The 25,612-nt window shown below is 44.9% G+C and overlaps 1 protein-coding gene across 1 annotated transcript in view; it reads right to left on the reverse strand.

The window, feature by feature from the left end:
• LOC121441845 (desmoglein-2-like) overlaps positions 1-23,056 on the reverse strand; it is a 43,666-nt gene extending 20,610 nt beyond the window's left edge. The window contains exons 1-6 of the mRNA XM_041643167.1: positions 23,009-23,056; positions 9,256-9,291; positions 7,480-7,614; positions 3,580-3,741; positions 3,307-3,451; positions 2,035-2,201 (exon numbers count right to left, since the gene is read on the reverse strand). Of these exons, the coding sequence (XP_041499101.1) occupies positions 2,035-2,201; positions 3,307-3,451; positions 3,580-3,741; positions 7,480-7,614; positions 9,256-9,291; positions 23,009-23,056 (693 nt within the window). The remainder of the gene's footprint in view (positions 1-2,034; positions 2,202-3,306; positions 3,452-3,579; positions 3,742-7,479; positions 7,615-9,255; positions 9,292-23,008) is intronic.
• Positions 23,057-25,612: the final 2,556 nt, after the last annotated feature.

Below are 25,612 nucleotides of genomic sequence, written 5' to 3' on the forward strand. Positions count from 1 at the left end.
TAGTGTATTCTTTTCTAGAGGTGGAAGCAGGAGGAACAGAAGCTCCTGGTCATCCTCAGTTCCGTGAGAAAACATATAAACCACACCACAGCACAAAGCAAAACAGTAGAGAAAATGAACCCCTTTCTTATATGTGGTCTCCTGTTCACGGCTCCATTCATCGAGTCTGGGGCTTAAGGGAATTAACAGCCACTTCAGTGTGGGAGGGTCCTGTGTGGGACAGAGGAGAGTCTCATCTCTGCGGTTAGCTGCTTGCTTGTCTGGACACAAACTTAATCCTTTTGAGCCCCAGTTTCCTTATGTGTAAGATGGGAATAAGAGCTGGATTTGCCACACACGGTTTCTATGTGGATTAAACAAGATAAACCTGGAGGCTTCCTGAGGAGTGGCAGCTGTGACGGTCAGCTCCACGTTCACACCTCGGAAACAGCGGCTTCTCCGTGGAGCACTAGAGGAGACTTCCCCACTCGAGATTCAGGAGAAAGTGCATCAGCAGAAGTTAGAAGTCACTGAGACCTTACGTTTCAGAGAGATCTCAACAGGAATGCTGGCCAGGGTCCTTCCCATTTGAGCAGTTGACTCCCAAACATGACACACTGCGTCTGCTTCAGATTTATGTCTGGTAAAAGTGCTGTGTCCTTGGAACTGCTAACACTTTACTCTGCTATGCTGTTAACATTTTTGTGTATGTGGCACTTAAAGGTTATTGATCTCCCCTTTGATTAAAAAAAATAGAATTAGGGATTAGAGAGATGGCTCAGTGGTTGAGCCCTGGAAGTTTTCTCAGAGGACCCAGATCTGTTTCCAGATCTGGTTCTCAGCATCCACAGCGGCTCACAGCTGCCTTATAATTTCCATTTCAGGGGATCTGATGCTCTCTTCTGATCGCTGCAGGCACCAGGCATACATTGGAGCACAGATATACATCAGTGCAAGCAAGATACTCACATACATAAAATTAAAACTCCTTTTGAATTAGAAATAAAAAAGAAAAAGGTCCGAGAGAATAATCCTCTGGGGAAAAACTCAAATTCTCAAAATTTCCTTTGAGATTCAAAGCAAGAATTTTCTCCATTATGAGCTTTTTGATTTTGATTTTTGTTATTGAGCGCAAGTCTCACTATCCAGCCCTGGCTGGCTTGGAATTCTCTTATGGAAACTAGGCTGGCCTCAACTCACTGGTATTCACCAGCCTCTTCCTCCTGAACGCTGGGACTAAAGGCCTGCGCTATCAGGCCAAGCGCTGTCTGTGAAGCTGATTTCACTATGTCACCCAGGATAAGCCAGAGCTCCCTATGTAGAGCAGGCTAGCCTTGAACTTGAGCAAGGCAGAGCTCCCTTTGTAGAGAAGACTAGCCTTGAACTTGAGCAAGGCAGAGCTCCCTATGTAGAACAGGCTAGCCTTGAACTTGAGCAAGGCAGAGCTCCCTTTGTAGAGCAGGCTAGCCTTGAACTTGAGCAAGGCAGAGCTCCCTTTGTAGAACAGGCTAGCCTTGAACTTGAGCAAGGCAGAGCTCCCTATGTAGAGCAGACTAGCCTTGAACTTGAGCAAGGTAGAGCTCCCTATGTAGCCTTGACTTGAACTTTTTCTGTCTCTGCCTTCTGAGAGATAGGAGTGCAGAAGTGCTCACGGTTTGAGCCATGTGGTGAGATTTTATAGCCTTCGTGCTAAGTTTTCCAATCTGTTGCTTACTTCACCCATTTCAGCATGAACACGACACACCTCAGTTTGGCCTGGTCACATTCCAAGAGCACACTAGCCACCCAAGGCTACCGACTACCATGTCGGGCAGCGCATTCCCACACTAGCCACACAAGGCTACCGACAACCATGTTGGGTAGCGCATTCCCACAATAGCCACACAAGGCTACCGACTACCATGTCGGGCAGCGCATTCCCACACAATGATCCCTTTCCACACGTTATTCCACAGGTGAGGAATGCAGGACAAGTGAAAATTAGAAAAATAAAGAGTGGAAAGACTAAAAAGGAGAGAGTGTAAAAAAAGAGGGTGGTATGTAACATTAACTTACCTCTCTGTCCAAAGTAAAACTGGTTGTATAAATCTCGCCTGTGTCTTTTTTGAGGTAGAACACGGGAGTGTTGGCAGGCTCCTGAGAGACAATTCTGTAGGCGATTTCGGCATTGCGGGTAGTGGGGTCATCCGCATCCGTGGCTATGACTTTCATCACGAGTGTATCTGGCGTGAGGAATAAAGGTGTTGAAGTAAGGGTGCTTACAAATCCTCTTGGTCTTTCCTTACAGGGATCTATGGTTCTTATCAGAATGAGACTATACCACTGTCGGAAATTTAGCTGGATGGGGACAGAGAGATGGCTCAGGGCTGAAGGCATTTGTTGCCAAGCCTGACAAACTGAGATACTTGGGGTCACAAGATGGGAGGAGAGAACTGACCCTCACAGGCTGTTCTCTCACGCCAAGCATTTGTCACATGAATACACACAGAATACTAGGAAAGTTTTGAAAAATTGCTATATGAGGGCCACACATTTTAATCTTATAGCCAAAACTACTTCTTATTATCCAAGATCCTGGATGCTTATTCAGATGCAAGCAAATTAGGATTAGTACAACTGTTCTTTTTATTACAACCAAAGAGAGCGCTCTCCTTCAGGTCTTAGGGAGAGCATTGCACTGAACAATACCAGCAGCAGGTCTAATAGTGAAATAATACAAATCAGAGGTCAACGACACCCCACGTAGCCCCAAGCCAGGAGGCTGCTCATTTTTGCTCACAAAGTTTGACTAGAACACAACCCTGCCCATTTTACAGTGTCTATAGCTGACTTCTCCTTACAGGCGCGGGTTTGAACAGTTGCTGTGGAGACCTTACCTGCTGCATTAATCTAATCTATCATCTTTTTCAGAAAGGTCATGATTTTTAAGGTTCTTTAAATTTAAAATAACAAGAGGTCCAAACCTGAAGTGATGGATTTATTATCATCCTTCCTGAGTAATACTTAACTTTTACTAAAAGATAGGATTTTGTGTTTTTATATATGGGGGATAAATAACCTTGGTTTTACATTTCAACAACAAAAACCAACCAAACAAACAAACGAAAAGAAAGGAAACATATTTGGGTTTCAGGTCTGGAGAGATGGCTTAGTGGGTAAGAGCACTGGCTGCTTTTGCAGAGAACTCAGGTTCAGTTCTTAGCACCCACATCAGGTGGTTTACCACTGCCTGTAACTCCAGAGGCACCTGCCCACAGGTGATGCACATACAGTCAAGCCCTCACACGCAAACACACAGAATTAAAAGAAAAGAAGCAATGTCCTTACGGGCAGCACTCAGTTCTTCAATAGACCCAACAAAGACATCCTGTTGGAACACTGGCTCGTTGTCATTGATGTCGAGAACTTTGATGCGTAGCTCTAAAGGCTTCTCCAGGTTGTTTCCTCTGGAGTCCATGGCATAGCCTGTCAGCTGAACCGTGATAGGAACAACAGATTTTAGCTAAACTTAATCTACTGCTGTGGTATAAACATAAAAAAATCATAAACACATAAAAACAAAGAAGAACAATGAATAAGGGTAAAATTTGTCCCTCTTACCAGAAAATACGGTGTTTCTTCCCGGTCAAGAATGCTGGTAACGTTTAGGTTTCCTGTGTTTTTATCGAAGACAAATATACCAAAAGGTGGCTCTGTAATTCCCTTCCCAGTGTATTTGTAGGTGATTTTTATTCCTTTTTCTTCTGCAAGGTCAGAATGTATCTAATGCAAAAAGAACAGGGAATGTCTCAAGTTAAAACTTTTATAAGACATTTTAATGACAATGTCCTGTTGAAGGTGCCATGGTATGGACAGGAGGCAGGTGGCCCACGACATGTAGTGGTCCCGTGGAGCCATGGTCTAATTCCCTCTCAGCACACACGAGTGTGTGACACTGGCTAGTGGCCTCCCTGGGTTTCAGTTTCCTATCTGTGAAATGGAAACCAGGATAAAGCTCACCGTTTACAGCTGTTGTGGAATTAAGATATGGTTGGAGCACATCTTGGAGGGCAGCAGGTTTTTTCATCTTTCTTTGGTGTACTATGATAGAAACCAGTGACTTACGCATGCCGGCAGAGAGCTCTTACTGAGCTACACTTACTGGAAGTAGGTTTTATGAGATAGGATTTCATATAGCCCAAGCTAGCCTCCAGCTTGCTTGTAGCTGTGTAGATGACCATGAACTCCTGATCCTCCTGCATTTATCTCCCCAGAGCTGGGGTTATAAGCACGTGCCACTAAGCCTGACTCAGGGGGAGTATATTTTAAATATGGTACAGACAGGTAGAACACTGCAGAATAAAAATCACTTTCATAAATCCACCCATTTGCCTGGAAGGTATGAAGAGAGCATCTTCCCAGACAGGGGTAAATATAGCTAAGTACTTCCTCTGGAATAAATACGTTGGCAGATCAATACTGTTGCTAGCCTGCTGGGTGCCCTCCAGCCTCTTTGTTCTCCACAAGCGGTCTTATTCCTACCTATGTTTCATCAGTCGTGTTTCCCTGTGCTCCTCCCCCTAGGCTTCTCCGTGTCTGTAGTTTGTCGTCACACATCACTGAAGACATAGATCCCTACCGGCCCAACCAGCTCTCTGGACTGAAACCTTAGGATTAATGACACATTCTTCCCACGGTTTTCCAAATACCCTGGGGTGGGGCTGTGGGGAGAACTGCTTTTAGGTGGGGAGTTTGGAAAGTATGGAGAATTTCCTGAGATATTTTGCCTTCCGTATAAAGTATTTTAAGATGAATTTTATTTTTAATTATGCGTATGTATGTAGCGAGATGGGGGTAGGGGAGTTTGTGGATGTGAATGCAGAGGCCTGCAGAGGCCAGAGGGCAGCATCACATCTCCTGGCGCTGTAGTTACGGTGGCCAGGTGGTTGTGAGGAACAGGAGGTGCTGGGAACTGAACTCAAGCGAGTGCTCTTCCTACTGAGCCATCTCTCCAGCCCCTTGCTTTTTGTGAAAATTTTACCTAAAACAACGGTAATTAAAATAAATAAGGACAGAAAACACTTGTTAGACTCATAAGAGTCAGTTTTAGGGAAACCCATTGACAGACAGTATGAAGGTCTCAGATACAAAAAACAGCAACAAAACCAAAAGCAAGCAAAGTCCCACACTCAGCTTCTTGCTGTACACACGCGGCTTTGTGAAGCCACAGAGGAAGTCTCGACTTGAGAAGGCTTTTATAAAACAATTCGGTGGGGCTGGAGAGATGGCTCAGTGGTAAAGAACACGGACTTTTCTCGTAGAGGACCCAGGTTGGGGTCCCAATACCCACATGGTGGCTCACAACTGTCTGTAACTCCAGTTTCGGGGGATCCAACACCCTCTCCTAGCTTCTGTGGGCACGGCACCCACACATTCATGTGGGAAAACACACATAAAATAAAAATAAAAAACAATGGTCATGTTTAAAAAAACAAATAAAAGTAAATACAACATGGTACTGGAAAAAGGAAACTGTTGTCTCTGGTTCTATAGCTGTATTGCTCTTGTAGAAACCCTTTACAGATAAGATGGGAAAGTCGAAGATCAAACTCAGAGGCAGGCGAGCATGCATTTATGTGCATGCTACTGAGCACCCACTTCGTAAGCAGGGCACTACGTCCTTGGGCGCTTCTGTGCTAATGAGGGGGGTGGGTAACTAGCAAGCAGAGCCTGGCCAATGTCTAGCACAAATATGCTGTGAGCCAAACTCGTACAGGTAAGAGCACAGACAGAAAAGAGAGGGAGGTGGAGAGGAGGCGACACTCGATCAGGGATGTGATGATGCTATGTATTAAAAATCCCCCGGGGGAACCGACTCCGGGAAGAGAGAACAGCAAGGACCCAGGATAGAGGCTGGAGCAAACAGTGGCCAGATCAGCATATGAGCTTCCACAGACCGGGCAGGGGGCATTTTCCTCTCTGCCCTTCCCTTAGCTGATTTCAGGTCCTCAGTAATGGGTGGGCATGTTTTGGTTTGTCTTCAGAAGTTTGCTCTTGTTAATTCTAGAGAACAGATGTTACGTGGGTGAGGATTTGGCAAGAGCGAAATCAGGAAGACCAGGTGTGAGGTGGAGGGGACAGGGACCCTGGCAGTGGGGCTGAGAAATGGATGGTTTGTGTTGTATTTTGAGGGTAAAATTGATAGGAATGGCTAGATTTCCAACTTGAGACCTAGGTAGGGGCCTCTAACTTTCCATCGTGAGTAGGAGTGGGGTCTATGAGTGCCACCCTTCCTGAGGAGGCAGGACTGTTCACGGTTGCTGGAGGAGATGGTGTCATTTCTAATGGTGTAGTCACTCTGGACAATGTAGGAAGACAGACAGAAGGGGAGCGGAGGGCAGCAGGCTGTGAAGTGACAAACTGCGGGTATGTGGAAAACTATGAAAGCATACAGGAGGTTCCGCAAGATGGCTTGCTGGGTAAAGGCGCTTTGCTGTCAAGCCTGATGACTTGCCTTCAGTGCCCGGAACACACACGGCAGAGGGAGAGAACAGACTCTTAGAAGTTGTCCTCGGACCTTACATGATTGTGGAGCTTCTCCACTAATCCAATGTGAAAATAATGAATAAATACAGTTAAAAGAAAACAAAACAAAAACCGAGGCAGAATTACAGTGTTATTCACAGACATGGGAAGAATATAAGAACAGCGTTAAGGAGCCTCAGGAGGGGTGTGTATCCAGGTTTGTACGGCTTACTCAACTTTGGTATTTAGTACGCAACACTAGGACTGCCATAAACTTTGTTTGAAAACTTTTGAGAGTTGTCAATCGTGGATTGCAGAAGACAGGCATACACGGCTGTCCCAAGCCAAGAAGGACACATGTCAGTCACTCTTCCTCTCAGACCTCAGTTCCTGCAGCTGCTGCTTGTAATGACATTATCCTTCTATGAATATTGTGAAGTTGTGTATTAGACTAAGGGTGACCCAATGTCACATTCCCCAAGTTGTGGCTGAATCAAATCCTAAAAGCATGTATTTCAATGTTATTGATGCTGCTTTGTCTTCATTTTCTGTTACAAGGCAGGTTCTGGTCATTTTTAAACACATCTGGTAAGCACAGCACCTAATTTCCTTATGTCAGAAAGTGGACAGAGTAATTTCCATTCACCACAGTCTTATTAACCACACACACACACTCACATGCACACATACACACTGACATACATACACTTGCACATGTAGACACACACACACGCACTCATACACACTTGCACATGCAGAAACTCACACTTGTATATGTAGAAACTCACACACACACACTCCTGCACACACACTTGCACATGCAGACACTCACATATACATTCACACTTGCACATGCAGCTACTCACACACACTCACATGCACACACACTTGCACATGCACAGACACTTACACACACACTCACACACAAACTTGCACATGCACACACACTCACACATGCACACCCTCCCCACAGCCATATTCCTCTGTGGCTGGTACCTTGGCAATTGGGTTTTTTCTGGAAAGGTCCTCTCCCTCCCGGAGAGCCACAGGAGCCGTGATCCACGCCCGCTTCTGCCGCACCAAGTGACTGTGCTTAGGGACCAGTTTGTCTTCTCTACTGGTGCTGAAAACCTGTTAACAAGGTTACCCTTCAATTATTACATCCCCAAAGCTGTAGTGAGACATTCTGGCTTAAAATTAAATATAGTGCACATTTTAATGTTTTAGTTAAAATAAACCTATTTGATTAAAAAACAAAATAGTGCAAAACTTGAGATATGTTTTGCATTTTTTAACAAGCTGCACTTACGTAGAGGAAATGTACACATTCTAACAAACTCTACAGGCACATGAGAGAGAGGGCCTCTAAGGTGTTAGAGTGGCAGGGTTCGCTTTCCATAGTAAGAAGAGGTTCCCAAGGCAATGTCCACAGAAGCCCAACAACCAAGCTAGTCCCTTACAGATTAGAAAGAATACTTTGTCAAGGGCTTTCTTTCCGACTGACAACTGAGTTTAACTTTCTGTGATGACTTTTGGGTTGAAAACACATGACTCTGTGTTTTAGGACTTTCTCCTCAGATATGGGCTGATACAAATTTGACCCCAGCAGGCACGGTTGTGCATGAGTAATCCTAGCATCTGAGAAGTATAGGCAGGATTCTAAGTTTGAGGCTAGCCTAGGCTATGGGCCTAGCCCAGTTCTACCAATTAGTAAATAATTAAGTTTGCCCTTTTCTTATTTTTAAAACTTGACATGGGAAAATTATTTAGAGTATTTTCAATTAGGTTTTATAGGGAGATTGCATATATACTTTAAACATTTATTTATGTGTGTGTGTGTGTGTGTGTGTGTGCCGGGGGTGTGCATGGAGGTCTGGGGACCACTTTAGTAGTCATTTCTCTCCTTCCTCCATGTTCTTGGAAACTGAACTCAGGTCCTAAGGCTTGACCGCAGGCGACTTTACCTGCTGGGCCATCTTGTTGGCCTGTAAATATTTTTTATCCAAGGAAAATTTCACTGCAGCTGACATAGTGTCTTAAGATCAGAGTAATTCCGCACCAGGTTCATCTCATCTACTCATGTTGTTATTCTAAATAACCATGTGTTTTATTTCGCAGTGTTTACACTGCCACTCATTTTCCTTTGTTTCTATCTGAAACTTTTTTCTTAATAAAATGTGAATTACAGCTTGAAATATTTTTCAATAAAAACCTTCATGCAATATATTTTGATTATGTTTTCCTCTCCCTTCTCTCCTCCCAGATCTTCCCAACTCAACTTCATGTTCTCTCTCTAAGAGCAGGTGAGGACATTAAAGTTTACAATATAAAACTGTAGAAATCCTATTCTTTACTCATTCCATGTTAATGTCTCCAGGAAAATCTGCCATGATCTCCCTGGCCACACAGCTCACAGCCATGGGTAAAGGACTTTCATCTCACTCTGTAGACCAGGCCGGCCTTTCATCTCACTATGTAGACCAGGCTGGCCTCCAGCTGGAAGGAAAGACCCATCTGCCTCTGCCTCATGAGTGCTAGGACCATAAATGTGTGCTCCTCTATGCCTGGCAAGGTCTTTTTTTTTTTTTTTTTTTTTTTTTTTTTTGTAGGCTGAGTATTCTTTGATGTGGTTTCCTCTGTGTTTGTTTGAGTGAGATGGTCCAGGTCAAAGCAGTGTAAATCTCTAATCTAGTAAGGCATAGCCAACTTGTTCACCAGAAAAACCAAGGCACTGGGTCCCCAAAATGGGATTAATCTCCCATAGTTCCTCACCTCGAAGTGAAGTCCATTTCCAAAATCCAAGCAGACCTGTAAAATAAAATTACAGATATGAAAAATACGACTAACTATCATTAACATCATTTGGGAAAAGAAACAAATTATAATGTTCTCCCTTACAAAAAACCAGACTCAGAGGGCAGAATTTCTTTTTTCCTTGGTCCACAGAGTCTCCTTCAGAGAAGACACACACACACGCATCCCTATATAGTAGATACACCATATAGACATATATATTATGCATACACATATGCGTATGTATTTATATGTCCATGTATATGCACGCTGACTTCCGGACGGACACACTGTCCAGTGAGGCCACGTGCAATCTGAGAGCACACCTTCAGTCACCCCCTCCTCGTCCCCAGGCCGAGAGATGACCCAAGGACTTGCCACATTTAGCCACCAACTGTATACTTTCCTTTCAACTCAGCTTGCTCACATTCGCCATTTCAGGAATCGCGGCCATTTGGCTAAGCGTCCACCATTTTCTGAGGCTAATTAAACGTGTTTGTTCTGTCTGCAATGGCTAACCAAACCCATCTGGGACTTTCTTATCCCAGAAGACTTGCCTTTGCTTCTGCTAACACTGAATTCTTAGGCTTGAACCCTTCTACGTCTGAACTAAAAATAGCTTGCCTCCATCGCCTTTGCTTCTCCACTGTGTGTATGAAGTAACTGTAATGTGTCTTCAGCTTGGATTTCTGCAGCCATGATTGCCTTTCCCCATGTGAGATCCACGAAGCCCATGCAAAGTGGGAATCTAGGCTTTCTCTGAAAATGTGCGCTCTCGGACAGCCTTCATACTCACGTAGTTTCCTGTGCAGCCCGCGCTTTGTGTTAACACTTACCCCTCTCTTTCCTCGCCTCATCTAAAAGGCTCTAAGGCGAGCCTCCGGGCAGAGAGGCGCTATGGTGGTGTCTGCCAAAGTCTCCAGCATTTGAACAACTGGTCCCTGACTGGCGGCTGGTGGGCAGGATTAGGAGGTGTGGCCTTGGTGGAAGCGTATTGCTGTAGGGCAGGGTTTGGGGTTTCAAAAGACACGTGCCATTTTGAGTTAGCTCTCTGAGGTTTGAGATAAAAGCTATGAGACGTTGCTCTAGACACCTGCCACCTGCCTCCACTCTGCCATCTAGCCCCAAGGGAATTTCCTTCTGTAAGTTGCCTTGGTCATGATGTCTTTGCATATAGAAAATTAACTAATACAGCAGCCTTAGTCAATTACCCACCTTCTATGTTATAGCCAGATATAAATTACTTTATCTAGTGAGCAGTGGCTAGAAATGTCTAACTGAAATGTGCTCCCCAAACTTTTCTATTTTTAATGACATGGTGGCTATGTTGAGATAGGTTATGACTTCGTATGCCATTAAAAATAGAAAACTTTCTTTCTTTCTTTCTTTCTTTCTTTCTTTCTTTCTTATTTTAGTGTGGGGGGAGCATGCGCGCACGCCCACGTGTGTTAGGGGGGTGTCCCTGGAGGCCAGAAGAAAATGTCAGAGTCCCTTGGAGTTGGAGTTACGGGTGGTGCTGGGAACGGAACTCAGGTTCTCTGCAGGAGCAGCAAGGACTCTTACCCTGTTGAGTCATGTCTTCAGTTTCCCATTTCATTCTTGTCTAAAATCTTACTGGCCCTAGCAAAAAAGTACACTCATGTGTTACTTTAGTATTATCATTGTAACCAAATAGCATTTTCCTCGATAAAAGGAAGTGATTTATTACTGTCTACTAAAAAGTAAACCGATCATATGAGAATCTTCAGTGATTTATTGAGACCGGTTTCCTAGGTGTTTGCTTAGAAACACAGATTAGAAGGTAGCAAAGACATTCCTCAAGTATGGGAACAGGCATCTCATGGGAGAGCAGTCATGACTCATTTCTTTCTTTCTAGGGAACTTGATGACAGGTAAATGTCACGTGCAACGCCTGGATGAGAAAAGTAAGCTTCTGTGTACTTAGCTCAAACAATGTTTTTAGATGAACCAGAAAAATCCTTCAAAAGCTCCCTCACGCCACAAAAGCTTAAATGTGTCTACTGTTAGGTCTGGTGCCTCACGTAAAACTTGGCCTTCCTGATAACAGGCAATAACTGAAATCAACCAGTTAAAACAAAACTTTAGTAGTAAGGAAGGCCAAATAGCACTGAAAAATGTGCAGCAGCTTTAGAAAGGGCTTCCTGCTCTGAGGCTTCTCTGACAAACGCCAGCAGTGCACTCTGAGGACTGGGTGTCGCTGGCTGACAGCTCATCTGGCTGACAAGCCCTGTGAAATCTTCCTCCACAGCAGGTGACCTTGAACTTCCTTCTGTGGACCTGTGGTTCCATGGTGGGGTGACCCTCAAGCTTCAACATCTCAAACTAGTATCTTCTACTGAATATAGAGGTGCAAGAAGTAATTTCAAATTCTGTTTCAACTTGAAGGCACGGCGGTAGTGTGACATTTCCATGCTAGCAGGAATGTCTGAGAGGGCGAACAGTGGTCAGATTTGGGTTCTGTACAGGTTTGGCTTAGCATGGCTGGTTGTTTTTTAAATTCAGACCCTCTCTGTGTTGGTTAATGTTGTCAACTTGACAGGATCTATCACCACTTCAGAGACAAATCTCTGGGGACGTCTATGAGTTTCTGGTGATCAGGGATAATCTACCCTCATTTGAATAGCAGCATTTCATATGGTGGGGTCCCAGACTGAATAACAGGAGAATGGAAGTGAGCGCCAGTGTTCATCTCTCTGCCAGCAAATGCAATGAGGCCACCAGCGGCCTCAGGCTCCTGCCCATCAGGACTTCCCCGCTGTGAAGGGCTGTACTCTCAACCGGTGAGTCAGAGTAAACCCGAAGTTACAGTGTGTGTGTGTGTGTGTGTGTGTGTTAGCAACGACAAGAGAAACTCCTATTAACTTTCAAGACCATTCTAGAACACTTTCACCCACCTGTCTAACCATGAAGAATATTCCAAAATTCTTTGTTTCCCCTTGAGCTATATAGAAGGCATTAGACTGAGGATGCTTGGTTCTGCTCAAGTCCGTTCATAAAATGAGTTCAACTTTGGATGAAAAAAGTAAACAAGATGAGATAAACCGCAGGTACTGAAGGCCACTTGTTTATTACTTCATGTCTGTATCAGCAGAGCTGGAGATCTGGCCCTGGGTAGCTTCGAAGGTTTTGACAGGGCTTCTGCAGCCATAGGACCTTACAAGGGTGACAGAGGTCAGGACTTGGTGCTGTCAAGAGTGACATGATTTAGTAGCACTTTTCTGATAAGTCTGATGTGGACCAGATTTATTCTGAAATTTAAAAGGCCATCCTTTCTTCTTATTTTTTTTTTTATGAAGTGGGGTTAGTTTTTGTAGTTCTCATTTTATAGGTAAATGTTAAAACTTAGTTAAAAAAAACCCCAACTTTGGGGACAGTGGTGTGGGAGTGGGTAAAGGCATTTGCTGCATGAGCCTGCTGATTGGACTCAATCCCTGGGACCCATGTAAAGGTGGAAGGAGAGAACCCACTCCATAAAACTGTTCACTGACTCCTACGTGTGCCATTGCTTGTGTCCTCCCCCTAATAATAATCACAATAAATAAATAAAAATCCCATTAGGTAGAATGGCGCACTCCTTTCATTCCAGAGCTCTGGAGGCTAAGGCAGGCGGATGGATCTCTGTGTCTGACACCACAGCTTCGTCTACATAGTGAGTTCCAGGCCAGCCAAGGACATACAGTGAGACCCTGTGTCAGTAAGTCAGTCAGTAAATAAATGAACTCATAAATGAATAAATAATCCAATTTAAACCTTCAACTTGTGAATGAGCCAGATAGCATCCCTCAACAGTCGGTGTAAGGATGTAACTGTTGTATTTCTCAGATGCTAACTTTGAAAACTCTTCAACAGCAGAGGAAAGAGGACTCTGAACTCTATTTTCTAATTTATGAGCTCTGCATTTGGACCTGATGAATACTTGCCAGGTGACTAGCAAAGTGTATGATTGCCATAATCTCCTGTCTGCTCTTCAGACACCAGACTAATCTCGATGAAATGACTCTGACTTCAGATGAATCACCTATTGAAGTTGGCTCCAGCAGGAAGGCATCCACTCGGTGCCATTTTACTGACTCAGAATTCTGAAACACGAATTGAGCCATACTGTGCTACCCCATTCTATTCTGTAAGGAATTTTTATATCCAGTGAAGTTCTGTGTCATTATGGTTGGTTCCTAGACAAACTGACAGAAACCTCAAAAAAGTCAAAATAAATTTTCATTCAATGTGGATTCCTAAATTCTTCTCTAAAGACACCCCAATGGTTAGCAAAAGTAAGCTTTTCTAATGTTTAATCTTTTCTACTCCCATTTTCACCATACAGAGACGTGAAGTGTTTTTCACACTTGGGTGGCATCCTGATTACAATGAAGACTGCTCCGCCCACCCTGGACACTTCCTGTTCATAGTCTGGGCTTAGTCCCCGGCATGCATTTCTCTTCACTTTCCAGGTAACATTGTTGCTTCATAGCCTTGAAGGCCAGTTTTAAAAACCACTGCCTAAAAATCACAGGCTAGCAAGGAGAAAAGATAACAGCCTGAGCCGGGGCAATTTATAAACCAGATAATGAACGCTTTGATGCCAAGAGCTGTGTACAGACATGACTTCTAAATGGTGAAATTCAAGACAAGAAGACTTCATCTTGTAAGGGCCAGTTATGTGCCGTAGGATTGCTTTAGAACATGTGTGTGTGTGTGCATGTGCGTGCGTGCGTGCGTGTGTGTGTGATGTGTGCCAGTGCCCATGGAGGCCAGAAGGTCCCCAACAGTTGAGAGTTGTCCCATGTGGAAACCTAACTGTTCCCCTTCAGAAAGAGTAAACACTCTCAACTGCTGAGCCATCTCTCCAGTCCCAAGATCGCTTTCAAAGGTATTTTCTCTCTGGTTTCTATCTCTCCTTCAAGTTTACAAGTTTCACCAATCCTGGAAATTTGTTATTAAAAATATTACCATTTTATCGCCACATTTCTCTAACAGCCACAAATGCCTTTGTAATCAGGCAAAACAGAAGTTAAAGTGTGCAGTGTGCTCATTTTATTGGACAAATAAAAACTGTGGGTGGTTTCTCTCCATCTCTGTTTCTCTCTCTTGTTTTCTGTAGATAGTTATCTCTGAAAATTACTCTAAAAAATTAAAACGAGGGAAACTGGTCTTCCTCATCACTGAGGTTTAAGAATGCAGCCTTCTTCCTACCACTAGGTGGCACTGGTCTGCCAGGAAGGCCAACTCCAGGAAGCACGGGAAACTGACCCAACAATTGTCTCCAGAAAAGTGGACTGGCATATGGAAGGGCTTGGAGAGCTGCACGAACACGTTTGCAGGAGTCTAGCCATGGAATTAGGTACATTTTGCTTTACATTTCATCGAGGCTCCGTGCACTGGCGTGTGAGGGTGCTACACACATAGCAAGCTCTCTTGCCCACGCTCCTCTTCCCCACTGTAAGCTTCATGATCACAGGAGAGTGTGAGTGCACCCAGAAGACTGTTTTGCACACGCACAGTTCGTGAGTGTGAAGTGTGTGGGAGTCAAGTATTTCCTATTCAGTCTATCTAGGCACTCGATATTTATGCCCCCTCCCGCCAGTTAGCATGCAGAGTAACGGATCTCAGGTGACATTTACGTGTACACGACTGCACTCTGGTCTACCTTTTCCTCCACAGTCCCAACCCCTTGTTTGTCATTCCCCTTCTCTCCAAACAGCCCTAACTTTTGCTTTTATGACATACATCCCTTAATTGTTTCCCTTCCCATTTTGTTTAGGCTTCTTCATTCCTACACAGCAGAAGAAAAAAAAAAAAAAACGACATCTTGAAATTTACGGGCAAATGGAAGCATCTAGAAAACAGCATACTGAGGGAGGTAACTCAGACCCAGAAACACAATTATCACATGTACTCACTCATAAGTGGTTTTTAGACATAAAGCAAAGAAAACCAGCCTACAATTCACGATCCCAGAGAACCTAGACAACAATGAGGACCCTAACAGAGACATACAAGGATCTAATCTGCATGGGAAGTGGAAAAAGACTAGAGCTCCCGAGAAAATTGGGAGCATGGGGACCACAGGAGAGTGCAGAAGAGGAGGTGGGAAAAAATATAGTTCAATAAAAACAATAAAAAAGAAAAACAAAACAAAACTTTTGTGCTCCACAAAAATATCATTTAAATGGAGATTCTATGTGTGGGAGGAAACATGCCATTTTGTCTGAAGCTGGCCTATTTTGCTTAAGACAATGATCTCCAATTTTATTTGCAAATTCTTCAGTGAAATTCAAATTGCTTTGCTAGCTTCTCAAGCACAGGGAGAAACAAGCTAATTTTGAAGGATCGTTTCTGTGCCTAAGAAAATTAGTGAGTTTCCAGGCATATGCAACAAGGACACCATCTAATGACTCTTAGAGTTTTTAGTTAGGAGAGAATAAGCAAGTCATTATTCCTCCGAAGACGGAAGGGTCCACAGACCCCACGGAGGCCCGAGACTCCAGACCAGATAATCCTGACCTCTGTGTCTATGAGATTATTTCGGACATAATCAATCAACAGAAAGTTGTAAGTTGGGCATAGTAAGAGATGAACAACAACTGTAAAAATGATTTCAATCCTGTACAAAAGTAAAAGTTATTTAAATTGTATGCATTGTTTATACCTTGAGCTCTTTATTTAATAGTTTTCTACCATGATTAGCCAAGGCTAATTACAACTTCTGGGACTAAAAGCTGCTGAGGGAGGCAGTCTTAACTGTGTGACAACCATCTGCAAACAAGGTTCTGTGGGAGGCAGAAGGTACTTCCTGCTGGCAGGGAGGAGGTGGCAATGGGCATGGCTTTGGAGAGGGCACAGAATTGGTGTAGATAGAAGACAAATCAAAAGACAGAGATTTGAAGTCATGCAGAAGAAGTGCTGCCTCCAGCACCCACTGTAAGATGGTGGTGGCAAGGCGAAATCAGACAAAAGTGTGAAGGACTTTCTCTGACCATGAGGAATGAGTCACCGCCAGTTTCAAATGGGGACTTTGCCCCTGGGCTTCTGAAGGATTCTCTGCTATTACAGTGTGACGAAAAAGGCAGTTGACAGTTTGAAGATGAAAGGAATAAGCCAGGAGGAATGGAAGCAGTCCTAGGGTAATAAAAATGAGACAGATGGGTGGGGGTTCATCCTTGGTAATGCCCTTGGTGTGGGGACAGCACCGGAAGGAGGCACAGGAGGACTAAGGCTTACAGGTGAGTATCTGGAAGGCTGAGTTTTCAGGATGCATTGGAGCTATGTTAAGCTAGGATGCTGAGGAAACTGATTAGGGAGCGACAAACAGTGGGGTGCCCAGGTCAGAGATACTCAGCCTGGCCACCACTAACCTCCCAACCTTCTTGCTCCTGTGATCCCACGGCCTGTACCCTCTCAGCTGCTGCCACCTACTCCGTCCCAGCTTCTAGTCCTATGTGGTGTCTTCCAGTGAGGCACTTATGACTGTCCTTACATCCTGTTTGTTCGGAAAAATTGGGTTACAGGCAGAACTCACTAAAGACAAAAAGCCACAATAAATCATTCCTTCTTTGGATTGCTTCTGTGGGCATGCTGCTCACAGCACCGTGAAGCTAAGTAATGTCCTCCCAGAACACCCACTTGGCAAGGAACTTTTCCGGCCTCTTCCCTAAGCTTGGAGGCCGAAGACCTACATCCTAGACACCCTTCAGCCTCATAGTCTGTGTTAAGGCAACATGTGATGTGGGATTTCCCTCTGTATGTTGTCTGTATGTTTTATTACCATCGGTTAATAAAGAAGCTGCTTCGGCCAATGGCTTAGCAGAATAAAGACAGGAGGGAAATCTGAACAGAGCTAGAGAGAGTAGGTGGAGTCAGGGAGATACCTTGTATCTTCTGAAGGAGAAAGATGCCGAAAACTTTATCTGGTAAACCACAGTCTTAGTAGATACACAGATTAGTAAAAATGGGTTAATTTAAGATGTAGGACGTAGCTAAGAATATGCCTAAGCTATTGCCCAAACAGTGTTATAATTAATATAGTTTTTGTGTGATTATTTGGGTCTGAGCAGTTGGGAAATGAACAAGCAGGCTCCACCTATAAAAGTGGACTCCTCTAGCTCCTCCAAAGAACAGGCCTTTGGGTTTGTGCTTAGTCCTCTCAACCTAGAATGCTCTCCCTCTTTCTGCCAGCACATCAATTTATAATATTTCATATTATAAATTTCAGATCAATTTCTCATATCTTGGCTGAAACAATCAGAGCTGGGCTGGTTGCTCCTTCTGTCTTGTGCTAATAATCGCTGTTCTCTTCTCACCCAGGGGGAAGTTCGTCATTTCACTGTACCATTTACGAGACTGTAGGCATCATGTGGGCAGGGAATGTCTGTCTTTGCTATAGACTTCTTGTGTCTAGCACACTGCCTGGCACTAAGAGGTTATACATAACTGGTTTCTTTTCTTACATGCATTTCTCATCTTACCATGACACCCTGGCACCCCAAATTCCTGCATATTAATTATCAAACCAATTATCAATGGGTTTTGAAGCAAAGAAGCTAAACGTCGTACGAGGCACACTTCTGAAATGTTAGGATGAATTGAGCTGGGACGACGTCTTTCGTCATAGGCACAAGGTTAAAGAGTGCTCCAAAGCAGCTGAGCTTCGTGGCAGCCCTGGGGAAGAAGTCGCAAGTGGGAGGCCTACACACAGCTGGCTCATTTCTACTTTCAAATTGGGAACTGGAGAAACGGCTCTGTGGTTAAGAACATTTGCTGCTCTTGCAGAGGACCTGGATTTGGGTCTCAGAGCACAGTATGGTGCCTCACAATTGTCTGTAATTCCAGACCCAGAGGACCCAACGCCCTCTTCCGGCCTCTGAGCTCTGTATGTGTGTAGTGTACTTACATACATGAAGACACAGTGCTCACACACAAAATAAATACAACTCTAAAGACTCTAATTTGATAGAATTTGACCATTTTAAAAGGTATCAGCCCAGGGGCCAGCAAGATGGTTCAGCAGTGCAGGTGCTTGGTGCAAGACCAGCGTTCTGAGTTTGATTCTTGGAACACACATGGTAGAAGTGGAGAATGCTTGTCCTCTGACTTCCACATGTACTCAGTGGTCTACATGTTCTTTCTCTCTCTCTCTCTCTCTCTCTCTCTCTCTCTCTCTCTCTCACACACACACACACACACACACACACACACACACACGGTCTAGTTATGTAATTCAGGCTGGTCTGGAACTTACAGTACTGCAGCCCAGGGTAGCCTGGAACTCATGACTCTATTGCCTTAGCCTCCTACGTGCAGTGATCACGGATGTGTACCGCTAAACCTGGCACTAATGTGTAACATCTCGCCCATGTGGGCACTGGTATGCTTTTAAGTATTTTGGAAAATATAGACTAGTAATTCTCACCCTTATGCTAAGGTTACCTGAAGTGTCTGTAAATACATCTTTCTGGACCTCAGCCTTAGACAACTTTAGCTTAAGAGTTCCTCACTATAAGGGAGAATTTAGACTGGCACAGCTTCATTGGTAAAGTCCGCTGACTGAAATTTATAATTAAAAAAACTCTTGGCATTTCCCTATTAACTCATTTTTAGAAAGCAAAACACATGAGCTGTCCTTTTCAAAATTCACGGACATCTGATCATTCCTATGAGCATCAATGTTGACTGTGCAATTTGTACTTTATTCTTAAATCTGGGCAATTTAGTTGCATGGCTTGCATAATTATCTAATTACTGGCAATTTGTGGAGCCCACTTGTTAAACTGTGCTCCTAAAAGAAGGTGTTGAGATGTTAATGACTTGCAAACAAGGGTCTATGCAGATTTAGCTGAGCCCCTGAGGGTGGACCTCACTAAGCATTACTGGTATTCTCACAAAACCTGGGCACAGACACATGGAGGGTACAGAGTAACCGCGTGCGTGAGGACTAGAGTGGTAAGCTGCAGAGAGGGAGGGTCAAAGACAGCCTGCCAGCTGTCAAAGGCTGGAAAGAGGCATGGAGGGGATGAAGGAACCAGGGCCCTCTGACCTTGATCCTGGGCCTCCCAGCTCTAGAACTGGGAGACAGGAAACAGTTGCTGGTTCAGGCCACCCAGTTTTAGTACTTTCTTAAAGGCCTGGCAAACCAATATACCTTTACATCCACAGCTACCTGCCCTCTTAGAATGGCTTTAAATGTATACAACATACTGCATTATAAGCCCAAGTATATTAGAATTACTTCAGAATTTATAAACTAAAAAGGTTATAGTAACTTCACATACTTTGCTACTGAAACGTGAGTTTAAAGAGTATGCTAGAATTTATTAGTGGAATTTAAAATGAATGGTATCTTGAAATAACCAATATATTAAAATGTTGAGCCACGTTGTGAAGATGCCACAAGTTCTGCTAATGTGGACACATCACCACAACTTAAACAAATACGAAATCTCAGCTAGAGGATAATGGGAATACATGTGTGCGTAAGTTCCCGCATGGGAATACACATGCACATAAGTCCCCGCATGGGAACACACATGTGCACATAAGTCCTCACATTGGAACACACATGCACATAAGTCCCCGCATGGGAACACACGTGTACATAAGTCCCCACATGGGAACACACATGACATAAGTCCCCACATGGGGACACACACGCACATAAGTCCCCGCATGGGAACACACGTGCACATAAGTCCCCGCATAGGAACACACATGCACATAAGTCCCCGCATGGGAACACACATGCACATAAGTCCCCGCATGGGAACACACGTGCACATAAGTCCCCGCATGGGAACACACGTGTACATAAGTTCCCGCATGGAAACACATGTGCACATATGATCCTGCATTTTCAGACATCACCTGGGTACTCTTGGGTTTTATTCAGAAACTCTCTTTGTCGTTTTGACAGATTTGGCCTAAACCTGGCTGACAGTCAACCCTTACTTCGTGGGTGCTACCAGAGACTGCTGCAGGCTCTGCTGCAGCTCAGTGCTCAACATCTGGGCCTGGGCACTCTCAATAGAGTACCCTTAACTGAAATGCTTGGGACCACATGTGTATCAGATTTCAGTTTTTTTACAAAACCAATATATCGGCAGACTTTACTGACAAAGCATCTCCAATCCAAAACTCCATTCTGAAATGCTCCGAAAGCCAAGGAACTTGGGTCACTTCAGTGAGGACACTCCACCTGTACTCCCATGGCACTCGAGGGAGGCTGCCTGGCTGCCCTTCTCCCGGTGCACAGATGCGGATGACCTGAGGTTTTGTAGCCTCTGCTGAATCCGTGGGTGCCCGGAGGAAAGACACAGGCATGAAGCCTCTTCTGCGGTCCACTAACAGTGTTCGCTAGATTGTGGGTGAGACAGTGTGGCCCCCGACCTCAGCTGAGACAGCAGCTCACGGAGAGGCTGGGTCTGTGATTCTGAAATTCCAACAGCTCAATTGGGTGTAGATTTCTGCAATCCTTTTTTCCATATTGAGTGAAACTATAATGTTCTAAAATAAATCCCTTTTGTGTGTGTGTGCCTATGATATGTTGATCTCTCTCTCTCTCTCTCTCTCTCTCTCTCTCTGTGTGTGTGTACACTTGTGTAGGTATGGGGCTAACCTCATTTGTTAGCCTCATGGGTCGTGTTTCTTAGGAGCACTTTGTCTTTGGGGACAGGGTCTTTCATTAAACCTGGAACTTGCGGAGCTGGCTGGGCCAGTCACCCAAGTCCCAGGGAGTATGCCTGTCTCTGCCTCCTCAGCACTGGGAATATAAAGGAGCACCTCTGCACTAGGTGTGCTTTTGAATGATTGTGGGAATCGAACACAGGACCTCCTGCTTGCAGGGTAAACATTTGTTCAGCTGAGCTCTCTCTAGTCCTAACTTTTCCCCCTGGAAGAGGCTAGAGTAAATGCTGTCATACACGCCTGAACTGACCAAACTGGCTACAACTTCCATTCCCTGCTGTGAAGCACCCACCGCTTCTGCTTTCCACCCCTTACCAAGCATGGCCGGGCCAACGTCTACAAACTGAGAGCAGAATGCTGGCATGCCTCCTGATCTTTTCTGTTTGTGTGTTTGTTTTTGTTTTTATTTTTTGGCCTACTGTTCTTGGGTCACCACACCCCTTCGGATCCATATCACTGAAAGCACTCTAGAAATACACAGACTAGCCGGAAGATTCTGTCCCTTTCCAAAGGAGTAGCCCATCACGTCTAAGCAAGTAAAAGCCTATATAAAATGCTAGGATAGAAACCCTCACCTCATCTGTTCCTCTGGGAGGCTATGAGCTGGCTTGCTTACTATACCATGTGGAAATTAAATGAAGTTTCTTTTCCTATAAGGAGATAATTTGTATCGAACATTCCAGGTGAGCCAACGGCTGTTGGCTTGATCTTTGAGGGATAAAGTTACTCCTCAGGCCAAAACAAAGCCCAACATTATGTCATAGAAAAATCTCATGAAAAATTACCTCAACAACATGGGAAAAGCAAAACCAAAACAGACTGTACCAACAGCCTGCAGTTCCCGGTTACCAAGGTGTCTGTGGAAAGTGAGCTGGTCGAAATCTTTAGATTGAATTTACTCATCTTTTTTTTTTCTGCTTTGCCTTTTTTTTTTTAAAAAAAAAATCTATTTTCTCCCTCCACCCCCTCTCATCTCAACTCCCTTTCATCTCTCCCATCCACCACCATAACTTTAAATTCATTGTTCAGAGGCAAAAATTTACAATAGGGTGAAAATACTTGCTTTTTAAATCACAATAATGATGTAGGAAAACGAGGTGTGATTTTGTATCTAATCTCTCCGAACCTATTTGTGAAGTCTCGGCGATATGATCCCATACTTGATCAAAACCCAGTGGGCAAACCAATGAAATTAAATTATATGCAATTTTGTTAGCTAACAAACAAACAAACTCAGCCATTTAAAACCCAAGTTGATCATAGAAACCAAACGTAAGAGAAATCTAGACTCTGGGTTAGAGCCCTGCCTCTACTGAGGAAAGCCCTTTTCTTTAAAAAAGTCGTTTCTGAGAACCCACTTTGATGGAGTTGGCTTCGATTTCCCTCTAAATTACAAAAGCTATTAAACATGTTCGTGTTAATACCGGGAAAGTACTAACCGTTCAGGCGAGTGACCAAAGCTCCTAAAAACTTTAAGCTTTGAAAACACCACTTTTAAAGAAGCTATTTTTAGTTGCCGTTTTTTCACTCTAGGAACTCAGGTCTTTCCTGGTTTCCCGGTTCACGGACATTATCAGTAGCTTCAGGCGCTGGGAAACTGCGGGAAGTTTAGCAAACTTGAAAGAGGGTGCGCATGAGGCTTCCCACTGCCTCCACGTTTCCCAGTCCAGAAGGCTCCAAACCAAGTCCTGAGACCCCAGGAAGGGATTTCCCTGCCCTTGGGCTCACCGCACCCACAGACCACAGTTAGAAAGGTCACTAGGGCCTGAATGTGACGGTCAAAGAGAGCCTGATTGAGCGTGAATTCTGCCCACTCTGCTCGCCGCAGGTCGGGCCCAATGCTGTCCCACCGCGGGGTCGCCGCAGGTCGGGCCCAGTTCTGTCCCACCTCGGGGTCGCTGCAAGTCGGACCCAATGCTGTCCCACCGCGGGGTCGCCGCAGGTCAGGCCCAGTGCTATTCCACCGCGGGGTCACCGGGTGCGTTCCTGGCTGGGGCGCCGGGGGTGGGGGGTGGGGGGCGGGGGTCACTGCACTTACCACCAGCAGCAGCAGCAGGGCGCACCGGCCGCCCGGGCTCCGCGCCATCGCCTCACTCCGCCGCACCCTCGCCTCCGGACCTCTCCGGCGCCCCACGGATCCTCCAGACCAGGTCCCACCCGAGGCCGCCCCTCTCCGCCTCAGCCCTGCCCGGGGTGCGGTTCCAGGTGTGGCCGGGTCAGAAAGGGTAGCCGGGGGCCGGCCCGCGAGCCTGGAGGTGGGGAATGCGCTCCGCGGGGAGGTGCGAGCCAGTTCCCGCCCTCCGCACCTGGGGCGGTGACGTCCCCTGCTGGGGACCTTGAGTGGCTGGCCCCGCCCCGTCGTGTCTCCGGCCTGATCCCCCCTCTTCCTCCGGGACCAGCTGGAGTAGAGAACTTTCTAGCAGCTTGTCAAGACCCCAGGACACAGGGTCTAAGGAGCGGGACTCGGAACCCACGATCGCAAGGCTGCTGTGGAAACCGGCTGGCGGTGCAGGAATGAGAGCAGGTGGCGACCGGGAGACACGCGGGCCACGCGGCGTGGGGCCTGCTGTTGCAAGCGAGGCTTCAGTAGTGTCCCTCTAAGGGCCTCTCACTCATCTCTGTGGCCCTTTCCAGCAGGTTTGCAACTTTTCTGGCGCAGCGAGGAGACCCAGAAGGCCGTAGAAGGCTCTCATAGCTGGGCACCAGAGTCAGGTCTTTGTCCTGCTGAACTCGGTTAGTAACGTCCAATACAGTGAGCTGCTGTAGGAATAAAATCACAAAGTCTTTATGAATCTTTCTGCAGTAGCCAGCACTTTAGGACTCAGTGATAGCTGTTAAAATTAAAACAATATTATTGCAAGAGTAAGTGAGTAAATGTTAAACTGAACTCTGTTATATTGTTATTCTAATTACTATTATTTTTAGACATAGTCTCACTTGTAACCCATGCCCACCTCAGACTTGAGATCCTCCTTCCCCATCCTCCCTGTCTGGTTCTGTGATTACAAGTGTGCTACCAGGCCTGGTTAAATGAATTCGTGAAAAGCAGAAACTGAATATGGGTGTCCAGACATTGACGTCAGCACAGGTTAGAAAAATCCCCTTTAGCACATAAGAAGTAAAGTATTATGGAAAACACTCAGGTAAATTTGAATATATGTGCATTAATTATCTGTACAAATATATTTTGAACTAACACAGTACAGCATCTAAATAAAGGTGTTTGCCATAATCTTTAGCTGATGGGGGCTTTGCAAGTTTTAATTTTCACATCTTATTAACACTTCTGCTTATTTCTGGTTGCTATCACAGTAGCAACCTCTATGTGCAGAGGGCTGATGGGAAACTGGAGCCGCTAAATTTAGCTCAAGCAGCCTAGTTACTGCTGTAGTCACAAGTGGCTCCCTCTTTTCTCTGAGGATCCCCTACTCTTTGCCCCTCAGTTGCAAACTGACACTTTTCACAGTTCAATGCCATCCTTATCTACGTTATTGTCAGCAACCGTCCTGAGTCTGCAAAGCGTCCTATGAGCTGAGAAGCACATCCTCTTGTTTATAAAAGTTTGGTCTCTGGCCGACTTACCCTGTTTTGTATATGGTGGTCGGTAGATGAGCTGGTGGCAGATGAGTTTCTGCTCACTGTCCTCCTCAGTGGAGCGGACCCCTCTACCTGGTTACACAGTTAAATGTTGAGAGAAGAGTGTCTTTCAGTTTCTATGCCTTCCTCTTGAGCTAGATGGGGGTGGGTACTCCATAACCTGCAGTAATACTCGTTCTTCACAATGCTGGAAGAACTAACCGGAGACAGCAGGACTTACCAAAATATGTCTGCAGACTGTCCCAGGAAGCTTCCTCTCAGCTCTATCTAAGAGCACTCTGGTCTTTGAGCCCTGTAGACATGTATTTATGCTTCATTATTAAGACCACAGGAACTGTTTCCTAATGAAGATAATTGTAGCTTCCAGTGTAAGAACTAGTGAATACAAATTTTATTTCTCTTGAATTATTCAACAGCCTATGGGACTGTCAAAGTAAGCTTCAGGCAGCATCCCTCTATAAGGTTCTGTCCCAGGACCTGCAAGGTGTCAGTCCTACCTGCACCGTGTGATGCCATCACTTTGCCAATTCTGAGCCTAGGGTTCAGTTGAGGGGAATTTCTGAGAACCAGATAATTCATATCTACCTCTTTAGCCTCTGATTTCTTCATACCTGGATGATGTTAAACTTATTTAATAAATCTCTGCCTATAAAGCTAAGTGTGGTCCTTTCCAATGAAGCAGTAAAGATGACTTCAGGATAATGGAATTGTTGACAAGATGTGAAAAATTTAAGTCCTAGGCTCCTTCCTACCTAAAGTGGTTTAAGATTATGGTACACATATTTTCTTTAGATGCTTAAGCTTATTAGCTCAAAACATATTTTGTTCTAATAACTATATTAAAATATGTTGAAATTGGCCTGGAGAAATGACTCAGTGGTTAAGACTGCTTGTTGCTTTTGCAGAAGAGCCAGGTTTGGTTCTCAGAACACACATGGTAGATCACAACCATTTGTAATGCCAATTCCTGGGGGTTTATCTTCTTCTGACCTCTCTGGGCACTAGGCACACACGTGGTGCACATGTATACACACAGGCAAAACAT

This window comes from Microtus oregoni, unplaced genomic scaffold (assembly GCF_018167655.1).
Source record: "Microtus oregoni isolate MIOR12 unplaced genomic scaffold, Mior012 000082F_ref0000272, whole genome shotgun sequence".
In the NCBI taxonomy this organism is placed as follows: Eukaryota; Metazoa; Chordata; class Mammalia; order Rodentia; family Cricetidae; genus Microtus; species Microtus oregoni.